General features: G+C 41.0%; 1 protein-coding gene across 2 annotated transcripts in view; it reads right to left on the bottom strand.

Moving 5' to 3' along the window:
* mmp16a (matrix metallopeptidase 16a (membrane-inserted)) overlaps positions 1–13,320 on the bottom strand; it is a 75,129-nt gene that overhangs the window by 15,994 nt on the left and 45,815 nt on the right. For both annotated transcript variants that reach the window (XM_085362714.1, XM_085362715.1), the window contains 2 exons: positions 9,912–10,073; positions 5,411–5,622 (listed from right to left, as the gene is read on the bottom strand). In XM_085362714.1, coding sequence (XP_085218840.1) covers positions 5,411–5,622; positions 9,912–10,073 — 374 coding nt within the window. The remainder of the gene's footprint in view (positions 1–5,410; positions 5,623–9,911; positions 10,074–13,320) is intronic.

Genomic DNA, 13,320 nt, shown 5'->3' with positions numbered 1-13,320 from the left:
AGATGTTCCGTATACAAACCTGTAGCCTCCTATATGTTTTAAAACAGAATACTTGCGATATCCAAAGTTTCGACATACATCCTCATCAGAGTTCTGCCCTGAATGATCATTTTAAATACAACAATACTTTTTCCTGCAGCCTATTTTTCCTTTTGCAGAGCAGCGGGTCCATGTGAAAAGAAATCCAAGCTCTGAATTGCTCTAACAATGAGCTGCAAAAGCCTACTATGATGCATATCAACAATGAAATTGCACTGAAAACCCCACTGCTCCCAGTGAATTTCACCAGATCACCTTCACTTTAAAGCTCCCTACTTTACATTGCTGGACCACCTGTCAGGGGCGGCGGGACCGCTGAGATCTCTGCTATAATGACTTGGCATCGACTGGCCTTTGGTTTTCCAAAACAATCAAGCTGGGATGGTGAATACAACCCAGTTATGCGGGGCCAAATGGACCCGCAGAGCAAAGTAACCAAGCAAGGAATCAATCGAACAATCAAGTAAAGAACAAATCAGCCTTGTGAAGTTAAAAACCCCCTGAAAACTCAGCGAGCCATCGCTGCAGCCAGTCTGTAAACTCGTGCGTGTACATTGGCTGGTTCTGAAGGGAATTTATCAGAGTCCGGAGTAATCCAAACATCTCTAATTATGATTCCAGATAAACTGTTTTACAGTTGGGCAGCTTCATCTACCAGGAGGAAAGAGGCGTTAACACGATACGTCAGTCTGCTCGCAGAAAGTTGGCAAAATACTCACTGAGAATCAAGAAATATTAGGACCACCTGCTCCTCCAGAAAAGCACACTTGGAGATGGAATCCAAGTCAAACCCGTGCTCCCTTATTCATTTCACTTCACTAAACACACTTGATTCACGGGCTGAGACGCAGATTACTCTAAGGGGAGAACAAATCATCATGACTCTGATATTGCTGGTGGTCTTAACGATGTGAACACAGTGGATTTACAGCTACGCTTACATGTGTTCTGCAAATCTTTCCCCTTCGCTCCCCGGGATGTTTAGGAAAATGTGAGGCGGTGCCAGCGAAACGCTGAAAGCCAACAAAATAATGGAAGCACCATGCCAATTTAACATAAGTGGATGCCCACTTAAGCCGAGCAATTACAGGTTCCCCTGCTTATTTAGCACACTATCATTAACTAAGACAAATTGCAAACATGATGTCTTTTGCATACGGGTTGTTTTTCAAGCACTGTGCACATAAGCTATCATACATCACAGCTTTACGTTACAGAGTTTGTGAATTATGAAACAATTGATAATACAGTGCTTAATAGAAAAGTGACGGGACTAAGCCAAATGATGCGTAACAAAACAAGGCTGCAGTGTACAGATGAGCAGCAAGTGCAACACAAAAGAAACAGCTGAAATATGACTTCATCAAAATGCTCCTTATCGTTTTAATATCTGTTTGCTAAAATGGGCTCTCTCCCCACAAACCATCACATCTCTGCAGGTCCATTGCATCCTGGAGAACTATTGGAACATACAATAATAAAAATGATTCTTTTATTTTGAAAGTGTAAATATAAGTAAATAAATCCTAGCAATACACAAAAATGAAATCAATACAAAAAATTACTGAGCAAAGGGTTTAGGCTAAAACTTTAGCTTATTACACTTACAGCCTTTTATAACAGGTATTCATTTATAAATAACTGGACATTATTAACTTCAGCTTATTGTTATTATTATCTATATAACTAGGAAGCTCATTCTCCTTACGATACTTTAAAGATGTAACACATTTTGGGATCACCTTAGCAGAAGGCATCGACAATATCATTTCCTAAATGTTGCCAGCATAAACAAAGGCAGTAAAATTTTAGCCTCATTTAAAGATAAAAGCCATTTTTACAAAAGTTTGACCTTATTTGACCTTGAAGAAGAGGTCAGAGGTCCAAGGTGACATGGCATTTAGAATCAGCATAGATCATCACCTGTATGTTGTCAATGCAAACAATGGCAGGTTTCAATAGTTCCAAATAGCATTATTATCACTTTGACCTTCAGATTAATCTATTGGCTTTAAAGGAGATGTCAGAGGTCAAATGTGACATGCTATTTTAAATCTGTCAACAGTACTTACTATATGCTGACAATATACACCACACTAAGAATCGTACTTTCTAAGTTACGAGCCTTTTTGTCAGTTTTCCACCAATAAATCGTGAGGATGAGCTTGAAGATGTCGGTGGATGGAAGCCAAATTTTAGCATGACCCCCTCTACACCCCTACAAAGTTCTAGCAGAATTCATTCACAATGTTCGGAGCTATCGTGTGTCCTCATCACAACTGCCAAGGACGTTTACCCCTTTTACAGAAATACATCTTTCCAATATTTACACTGACCCCTGCCTTTTAAACATACTAGTGTCTAATTTTAAAGAGCCTCTAGAAGCAGATTCTTTTGTGCTTTACACATCTTCAGCACAGTGCTGAGATCAACAATATCCTACAATTGTAAGGTGTGAGTTATATGAAATGGTTGGCTCATAACAATAAAATCATGACATCCCTTGTTTTAGGTCCTCACAGTAAAGCAGCGGAGCACATACACAGCATCCTTCCACCAAGGCTGAAAATTCACTCAACACCGAGCATCAATAGAGTCTCTTGATCCAGAAGAATCCAGGTTTGTGTCTGAAACCTTCTTGTGAATATAAGGATGATTTCTCACCTCACTGTTTTTTTCCCATTTTAATTGATATTTAATTGTAATAAATAAATATAGTCTGTGGGTCAAGCCCCACCTCTGCAAAACTGTTGTTTCTGAATAATAATTTTTCAATAATCCTGAATCCTGCAAACAAACTAAACCAATCACATAACCTCTTTGGCAAAGGTAAATATATAGGTAGCCATAAATTAAAAAAAAATAACGAAATATTCATGTAGACTGTGTTGGATTGTAGTGTTATTTTATGCCATGTTATACCCCGAATTCAAGATTGTGAATTATTATGTAGATTAGTTTGCATTATTCTCCTGAATTAGAAGAAGCTGATAACTATTGCATTAGCTAAACTGATTTGCATTACATTAAACTGCTGACTTGGTGTGAATGAATGACATTGCTTTATGATGCATTATACTGCTGAGTTATAAGAAATACTGTTCACAGAGAGTTATTGTCTTATTTGTCTGATTAGAAGAGAACAGAATATGCTGGAGTTTTCTGCCCCATCTCAGCAGGAGCAGATAAGCAGGGAGCCAAGGTCGTAGCTTAGGCGCTGTGTGAGAGAAAGCATGTAAATGTTTAGGCTTTTTATGATAAGGTGGAGGCACCAGAGGCTATAAAAGTTTGAGCAATGCTCCACCATTTTGAGATTTTGAGGCTGTCTGCATCAGTGTCCATCTCCCACGCGTGTGTTCATTAAAATCATCGTTTGACTCAACACGACCGGACCAGTGTTGTTATTGTGGTTTTTTCTCTTGTTTCCATCCCCAATTTTGAACCTTAAGAACTGAGAAAAAACAATGCTTGGATATATAAACAGATTAGATATAAACAATATCAAAGTCATGCTTGAGACGACCAATGTGATAAATTAAGACCAGGAAACTTCTGCAGCAGTGAACCACATTTTAATTTCAGACGCTGGGATCACTGGGACAGATATTTAGAGCCTTTCTCCTTCACTTCCTAAAGTCATAAAACATTTGGCTGATTGCTGAACATCTTTTTTTATCTCAGCACTACCTCTGAGCTCTGTAGACATCCCATGATCCTCATCACTCCATCAGGACAGGCTGTTGCCCTGGGAGTAATGAAGGCTGACAGTAGCTGCTGCTGCAGGCACCATGTGAAAGAGAGAGGCTGGACTAGACTACTGTGACAAGCAGGTATTGTTTCCACAGCCAAACCAGGCTCAGTGTGGGCTTCCAGTCTAATTTTGGGTAAATATCCTTACAGGCAGCAGCTTCAGCTCCACGAGTCCTTTTTTTTTTAATTTATTTTTTGAGTCAACAAGAAGAAAGTTGCAGCGAGGGGTGCAGAGAGGACGAAAACTGGTTTTACTCTGGCTCCACAAGTCTCTTATTTAACCAATGAATACTGTCTACTTATATCCACAGAAAATACAGTCACACTCACATAAAGCATTATAGGCACTCTTTCTCCTTTCTGTGGAGAACACAGGACAGCTTTGTGCAGCCCCAGGGTTTTTCTCTGTTCCTTACTGCATGTTGCCAAGGTCTCGCTCTCACAAGCTAAGACCAAGGATAAAGATGTGTGTTTTTTCTCTTGTACTGGAATGAAAACCAAGCTGAGCTTCTCTAGAGAAGGAGAAACTGTATTCTACTGTGCACTGCATGCCTTTCCTTCTTTGTAAATTCTAGTTCAATAGACCCCAAGTTAACTAGGAAGTCTTCCTTCAGACATAATAGCCTCTTTAATAATGGGATAAAATACAGAGGCAACAGCTTCAAGAGAACAGAACAGGTTCCACAGTATTTCCACAAGCTAGAACCGCACTGTGAAACTGTGAAATAACTTATATTACCATCAAGTGAAGTTTTTCCACACTATGCACATGCCAAACATGAAGCAGAATAACAGAAAAAGCTCTTATTTAGGTAATAATATTTAGATAATCCTCCAAACTTACAGCAATTTATTCTGCATGTAACTACAACCCAACTTTAAAAAACAAAACCAAAAAAGTAGCTGATGATAACAAGCAGGATGCAATCAATTTAAAATCATGTATATATTAGATCCTATTATATGTACTATTGTGTATTAAACGATTACACATTTTATATTACACAGATTTATAATACATATTTACAATATTGTTGTTTCAAATGGAGATTATATCCTCAAAGCTAAACTTTGTCAATATCTGTTTAATCCGATTAGATAAAGTTTTCTACTTCAGTTATTTCGTGCTGCAAAATGAGATTGTTGAGCATGCTAACACTGACCTTATGACCTGTCATGAATCCTACCATAAGACCGAGCCGGGCTGCTATCAGTCTGAAATTGAGCCCTCTTGTTAGTAGGATTCCCAGTGTATTTTCATGTATTTATTATTAATTGTGTTTTCATATATTTAATAAAATATTTATCACAATTTTTCTCTGTTGGTCTTAATTAAGACTAACAGAGATGGACTGTAGGGCCAGGTTGTTCTTGTGTTGGTGTTATCAGCTAGTCAAGTTATGTATTACACCCAGACGTATGGTGCAGGGATGAAGTCTCTTCTAGCTCAGTGGTGATTTGGACTGGGAACAATGATTTCTGTGCTCCCACACAGCTAAGAGATCCAGGCTATTGGTAAAAGAAAAAAACAGCTCTTGGGTTAAAAACTTGAGATTGCTGGAAACAAACCAAACGTGAAGAGCCCCTAGCTTTGTTGTGATATCACATGCTGTTGTTTTACCTTGAAGACGAACATCTCCCTTCTCAGTATGGCCAGGGTGTTGAAGCCTCCATCGCAGATGTTGGGTTTAGCATTGGGCTGCGACGGTCGCGTAGGCAGCATTGGGAGTTGCGTCTGCCTGTCTTGTTTACGAGGGTCCGAAGGAGGATGGGAGCGAGGAGAGGGCGCCGTTGGCAAAGGCTTGGTGGGCTGGGGGAGTTTATCGGGCGGCCCTGCGGGGAGTCAGAGAAATACATCTTATACGTCTCCGCAACATGTTGTTTTGCTTTTTCATTACTTCACCAGTTGAAGCTAACCAGCACTCTGATCTTGCAGGAGAAACGAATGTTCAAGCCAAGTTTGGTGGTGCCACTTGGAAAAACAACAACAAACAAACAAAGGTAAGAAGTGATGAAGGCTGCCAACGAGGACTCAACAAAGATATGAGAGAGAAAGGAGTCCACGGATAAACAAGATGAGGTCAGTGGGTAGAAATCAGTGGGTAGATGTTAACGCTGCCAAGTTTAGAGATTCAGCTTAGCAAAGCATAATATCATACGCTATAAAGACACAAAAAAACATCAGAGCAGAATTAGGTTTAATAAATGTAGATCATGTGATTTCATGCCAAATTCATGAATTACTGTACGTGATAAAGGGAAAGGAGTTATGCACACTGAGGCAGTGGCTAATAACAAATGGGCGTTGCCTATGAATAACGCATGACGCTGCATGATTAACGCACTCTGTGACTGTAAGGGGATGAGGTGCAGACAGACTGAGGAAGACAAGACTGTGACAAGACTAACGCTTGTTCCATGGTACTGCGCCTGTGTCACGTTTGCGCAGGTATTTGCCTGCGCAGAGCTTTCTAGAGTTGTTTTCAACCTGTGCTAACGAGATCCCGTGCAGACTTCCAAAGATAGAAAATTGCAGTCTTAAAAGTACAGACGCTCATTTCACGTCAGCTCTTTGTGCTTATAATTTTGCTGACTGATTGGACCAACAATAACACCACATACTTGGCACGCTAGCCTCTATCTGGCAGCAGACGCTTTCTGCAGGTAGACGTTTCGATCCGTACATCCCTACAGTCTGCCAACAGAGACCAATATTCAGCCCATAACGTGACAGAAAGACCTCACCTTAATCAGATAAAATGTATGATTTTAATGGCCTTCCATTCTTTCAGCAGACGTTCACAGACTTGCAGAATCAATGCCAAGGCCCACTGAAGCTGTCCTGGCAACATATAGTGGCTACTTAGACATTTTACGTTGGCTCTTCCTTTAATGTGTCATCCATCTGTAGTTGACAAACCAGACAATCGCAGGATTAAGCCATCACCCAGTCCACAAAACTGATCAGCGGGTCTACACGAGAGTGATTCCATTCACTGACTGAAGTTAATCCCCTGAAATACATCCCAGATTAGTGGAGCCAAAGTACTCTGAAGTTATGTAAGCATGGGGGAGATTCACAGTCAGATGGACGTGTAAACAAACAGGCAAATGTGTACTTGCAGCTACATTGTGGTAAACCGACGACAAGAAAAGATTAACACAGCTTTTTTTGGGGGCAGATTTTGGCTCTTTTGGTCACCCTGTAATTTCAGCATCTGGCTGTTGTTAATTTACTGGAGATGTCCAGGTGGCCCACGTGTTACACCAGTACTGTGGTGACTGGCTGGACCAATCAGCTAATTCCACCGATCTGTGCACTTGAAACAGGAATCTAATCAGCGAACTCTGTGGGTGGGAGTGGGAGACAAACTTCCCACACTTACAGATATTAGTGGAACACAGATGAAAACCAGCAATGCAGCCTAAGAACAAAGGAGCTGGAGAGCCTTTATAACCACAGAATTCATTCATGAACCACTCGTAGTTCACGTTCATATTGCTGATCTGTTTGGATTTAAATAAATACTGTGTATTATGTAAAACACTCAACACAAAAAGTTCAGACATTTTTCATAGTGCATGTTTGAGGTACTTATTTTATTTTTAGTGGGCTACATACTGAATTTAGAGCACAGAAAGAAAAAAAAAATCAATCCTATCACACTAGTATCGATCCGATACTGATACCAGCATGAGTATCGATACTATTGATATTTGGCTCGATTTGCATCATGGTTTCACCTTCTCATGTTGCAATTCCCTGACCACTACCTCAGCTGCTGCTGACCTCTCATCCCTACTACTAAAGCCATTAGCAGGATGTGAAGAGATGTAAGTGCAGAAACAGGAGGCCTGTGTGACAGAGAAACTTCAGAAGTATTACGTGACAGTCATGGTGGAGTAGTAAAGGATAGTGTTATTGCTGTAGCTGACTCCAGGGTCACTACTGATATGTTAGCCAATCTATGTGGACATACCAACTAGCAATGTGGATATGCTGACGCCTGTTTTTAGCATGCTAGTGTGGTTAAAGATATAAATGTGCAAAGAGTGAACATATACAGAAAATGAGAATATCAATATTGGAGTGTTTTATTGTTCATAATGGAATTATGACACAGGCTAATGGTCATGGTTTAAAGGAAAAATATCAAACAAAGATTTAACGAGGCCTAAAAGATAAGACATGTGAGACTTTTAAAATTTAATGCAGCTCTTGTTGGGCATCCGGCCATTTAGAAGTTTAAGGCAGATTTACCCTTTAGTTATTTATGTAAAATTAGATTTAGCTCATTTTGTTTTCTTTAAAAGGTCCTAAAAATATAAACTCCAGCCCAACTTTTAAATCATGTTTACTGTTTGAGGGCTTCAGCTGAATTTCAATACAATTATGGCCTGAATAACATTAATGATTTTTGTTTCTGTCATCCCAGTCATCGACATCATGGTGCCTGAGCTCTGCTGCTTCTGTAAAAAGGAAGTGGGCTCTGAGAACGCAGGAAGTCATTAAGTTCAAAGCCCAGTGGGAACATTTGGATTTGTCCAGGAAGAAAAAAAGATTACATGACAGAAATGCCACATCTATAGGTTTGAATGTGATCTGTACTTCATTCTTTACAGTTTCAAGCTGCCAAACTTTTTATTCACATAAGTCAATACATATCGAATGCACTTTACAGTGTTTTTTGTGACTACGGTTCAAAGAGTTGAAGGAATAAACAGAAGCAGCAAAGCCAAAACGTCCAAAAACTCTAGAGGTCAACTGATCCTCAGCAGCTCTTAGCTTCCCACAGTTCCTCGTATGATTGTGCCCGACTCTCCCAGACTGCAAGCCAACAGCTGTAAATGAACGCCAATTCACTCGCATTTCCTTCACATCTCCTTATACCGCTTCACCTTCACACAGAACCAAGTCGCACTTTTTTCCTACTCAACCTTAAGTGCATCACCTTGTACTCGATGTAAGCTGTGTACCTCCCACCTCTTCTCCTGTTTAGTACCACATCTAGCACCGGCACTGGCATGTGGAAAAAAAATGGAGGCCAATTACTGCGAGGGGGGTGGGGGGTACGAAGCTGAGAGCAGAGCTGTCATCAGTCGTCCTGCCCTTCAACTCTTGGTACGACACAGAGGAGAGGGAGGGAGGGGCAATGCAGAGGAATAAAACACGAGAGGGATGAAGAGAGATTTGATCGCTTGCCCAGGTCTGTCACTCCCAGAGGGACGTGCCCTGACCATGTAAGCAGATGGCAGGTTCTATGTGTGTGCGCGCATGCAGCCATTCAGCAGAGTGTGACTGGTGTACAGTGTCGACAGCAGTAAGGAACGATGCTGTCATTCGCCAACGAGTCGTTTCCGAACTTAGATGTCAAGCTGAGGTTGAGACGACAGCATCGGCACTCCCGATAACACATTTAAACATTAAGGCTTCCGCCTCCACAAGCCAGCCTCGTCTGAATTATCATTACAAGTATCCAGACTGATAACTGATTTTTGTCACTGCAATCTACTAATTCAACTACGAGTGAAAAAACCGAAGAAGCAAACTCTGTGGGTGCTTCCATAAATCCTTTGCCGTCAAATTGAATTTCACACTGCCGCCCCAGAGCTATATCAGCTTTATGAGAAGACAAAGCACTGTGCAATCAGCGTCTGTCAACTCCAAATGTGTGTCGATGAGGGATGCGTGCTATAGGCGCTCTGATGATGAAGTATGATCGGAAATGTAGGTCTTAATTGAATTCAATTTAAGTATTTGAGCCTTAATTTGAATCTTGGTCTTAATCTTATTTCTGTAACTGTGAAAGTTTGTTACAATAACGCAGAAAACAAGAGCTCCAGGTGAAGGAAGATGACTTACTTTAGCTATGCCAGCTTCATATGGTTAGGTGTGTTGGGCAGTGTACTTATAGTTGAGCTCTTACATGGTCTACTGACTTGATATGTCACAGGAAGATGACTATGAATGCTTAGTATGTTATTGGCTTGCTTGTATGACAGCTAAAGCCTGAAGACTAACTCCTCAGACCACACTGATAAACTCTAATACTTGGCTGTGTCCTGCGTTTGCTTAACAAATTGCTGAATTTAAATAAAAAAAAGAAAAAAAGAAGGCTTACCATAAATTTTCTGGATGCCTAGCAGGTCATCCATTGGTAGTTTGAAGTCATCCGTGTCCATGTACTGATAGAAAGGAGCCATGATAGCTGTGGGGTCGTTGGAGTGTTCGAGGCCCAGTGCGTGACCAAGCTCATGGACGGCTACCAGGAACAAATCGTTACCTAGAAACACGAAGAGAGAGTGAAGGAGAGAACAGCTCTGTCAGTGCTGTTGGACGTAAACGAAAACAAGCGAATTCGGAAAGAAAAAGAAAAGAGAAAACTTTGTCAGCCCCGGGTTATTGTGGCTTGTCATGGTCCACCTGTTCTAGTGCCAGAGAGGTTCCCTCAAAATAAGGCCAAGTTTTGAAAGTTTGTACAGTCGTGTTTAAATAAGCAGCAGCCCTACAGGGGAAAAGCTGACTGTGTCTTACAATATGCATCCATACATATATAAGGGTCTATGCATGAGCACAGATAATCCACCATCTGCGCTCCTAATCAGTCCATCTTCAGACAGAAACACAGGCTCGTACACATACACGTGTAATAAATACAAGTGCACTTCAAAGAGCACAGGCAACCCTGCGAACTGTAATTAGTCTCTAGCTGCGGTAAGCTGAAGACTACACTGGGTTCTTGACCTCTCGACTCAGAAACTCTCTGTGGCTAACAGCCAAACCCCAGCCCAACCCTAGCTGTATTAAAGCTGAGATATTTGGGATTGAAAGCCTCCTATTCCTCAACTTACGTCACTGGCAACCAAAACAACAACAAAAACCAGTCCTCCTCATCCTCCTCTCTGATGTTCTGCCAGCGTTTTGAATCTGACCCATAAAGAAGCTCATCATCATACAATTAGGGTTAGACTGCTACGTCTTCTATTATTTGTGGCTATACACGGGCTGTCTGTGGGAAACTATTAACCTGATTCCAATGAGACGTCTTACGCTGCAATATGTTATTGCTGAACTTCAAAGGAAAGCTTTTTTTCCTAGCTGTCAGACACAAAAAGTTATGGTTTACCGTTATGCATGAAAATGTAATAGCAGTTAGACAAAGGTCGGCTGGAGTTTAGAGTCAAACTGGTCAAAAACAAAAAAATATGGGGTGAGCACCATCACCTCGCAGCAAAAAGGGTATGCTCTGGATACTCTGGCTTCTTCCCACAGTCCAAAGACAAAGATGGGGTTAGGCCAACTCGTGACTCTAAATTGAGCTTGTCTGTCTGTGTTAACCCTGCGACAGACTGGCCAGGGTGTGCCCTGCCTCTCGTCCTGCGATGCTAACCTGGATTAGTGGAAGAAAATGGCTGGAAGAAAAAAACAAAAAGGATTTAATGTGTTTTGAGGGGGGTTTCTTTTGCACTCTCCAAGCTGCCATCTCTCTTCAGTTTTACCTTTGCTTTTTTTTTCTTCTCCCCCCTTATCGCAACAAGACTCAGTGGGGATAAGCATCACTTATTCATTGGTGTTCCTACGAAAGTGAGGCACTTATCTGCTGCAAATCTGTCACATGAATAACGCTTCAGCAGATACAGAGACTGAGATTTAGATCTCTTCATCGCAGGTACAGTGCGATACTTAGGAATTTACGGACAAGGCTACAACAGAGAAACGGGTTAATTGGGACCTCATGAATGATATTTGACTGTATAAATGTCAGCAGGTCTTTATAGGCGTGATGGAAAGCTCTTGCGTTAATACCCAGGTTTTCGCTGAAACAGCTTCGGGTTTCAGTCCAAGTCGTCCAATGAAAATAGATGGCTTGTAAAAGTTAGAGAAGTGTAGAAATTGAGGCAAAATTTATGCAAGCTTGTAATATTGAACAAGTGTCTGAAGATGTGGTTTATAGCAAATAAAGAGAGGCAGAGAGAAAGAAAGGAGATAAAGAGGAGAGAGATACAGCTAAGTGATTCAGGAATTATTTGAGGAGGAAATCGGGCGAGCCAGCTCTGCAGCTGAAGATCTTCCACCCCCCGCCCGAGTTGTTTCCTGGGATAGCAGCGGAAGCAGAAGGGTAAGAGTGAACAATTAAGTCTAAAAAAAAAATGAAAAAATCAAATTAATTCTATGAAAATAGCCGGTAGAGTTACAGCACACAAATGTGATGGTGGTCTGTGAAGAGATTTTGATCTTAGTGTAGCTGTACACGTGCTTGCTTGATTTACCCACACTAACTGGCATCATTTCTGACTTCATAAATCATATTAATAACTCACTGACCGCATCAGCACTCACTGACTCACTGACCTCTTTTTCTTTTCTTACCAAAAAAGACTTGAAGCTCAGAGGAGTGTTAAAAAAATGTGTGTAGCACGTTTTGACATCATATGTGAGTAAAGTGGAATTATTGACTGTATATGTAATATTAATGCGACTACATTTACACCAGATCTCTGTCACCTCATCGTACCTGATCCTTAGTACCCAGAAGGTTATTAGTAAACAAGTAAAGGTTTATTTATGTGGAACTTTTCACAGACTAGGCAGTCACAAAGTAAAAAATATTGACTGTAGTAAGTTGTCCCAGTATGTATGTATGTATGTATGTATGTGTATATATATATATATATATATATATATATATATATATATATATATATATCATAGACTGTTTTATTGAGAAATACAGTATATGAGAGCTATTGCACAACGAGTTCTGACACTACAGATGCTCAGGTCATCAGTTGCACGACTTAAGTGAAGAACTGTCTCTGTCGTTTTCCGTCTCCATCTCGTTCCATCGCTCAATCTTGAGTCAGCCTTCCTGCCTCCCGGGTCCCTCTGAGGTCAGTGTCGTCGCTTTGACTCGGCTGCTTATGTAAGTCACGTTGTGTTAGATGGGGATGTCCTGTCGACCCCGGGGCCACAAACAAAGCTAAGGCAGTTTGTACCGCCTGGCTAATTATCAGCTGGAAGTTACAGAGAGCCCAGAGAGAAAATGGTGACACCTAGACAGACGTGGGTAGATGAAGAGGATGGAGCCAGATGAAAGAAACAAAGAGCAGTGCACAAGGAGGGAAACCAAGCGAGATGAAGGTGAGAGAAAAAGTTATAGAATGGGGAAACAGAGGGGGGGAGACAAAGATTTGATATAGTGGATACATAGAGAGATAAAAAAGGTGAAGTAAACCAAGGAGAAAGGGCGTTTGGAGTGATAGCTACATGAGGGAAACTGGGGGGAGAAGGATGATAAAAAGAAATAGAAAAAACCTGAGGCGAGGAAAACGATAAGGTTCGGGACAGTGTACTATCGTGTAAGAGTGCTCCAGTATTCGTTCAATCACAGAAGACGAAAATGATGAATTACACGACTCCAACCTCTGACCTTGGCATTTATAACATCGCTCTACTGTCAGTGGCCCAATCGCAACCCCAAACACAAAATAATAACGCAGAAAATAGAGGATGCAGTTGAAGAAAACAAT

This window comes from Diplotaxodon limnothrissa, linkage group LG9 (genome assembly GCF_057381915.1).
Source record: "Diplotaxodon limnothrissa isolate DT_005_m linkage group LG9, D_limnothrissa_male_GT1.1, whole genome shotgun sequence".
Taxonomy (NCBI): domain Eukaryota; kingdom Metazoa; phylum Chordata; class Actinopteri; order Cichliformes; family Cichlidae; genus Diplotaxodon; species Diplotaxodon limnothrissa.
The sequence above is the reverse complement of the archived record's forward strand: the minus strand, read 5'-3'. Positions and strand labels throughout refer to the sequence as shown.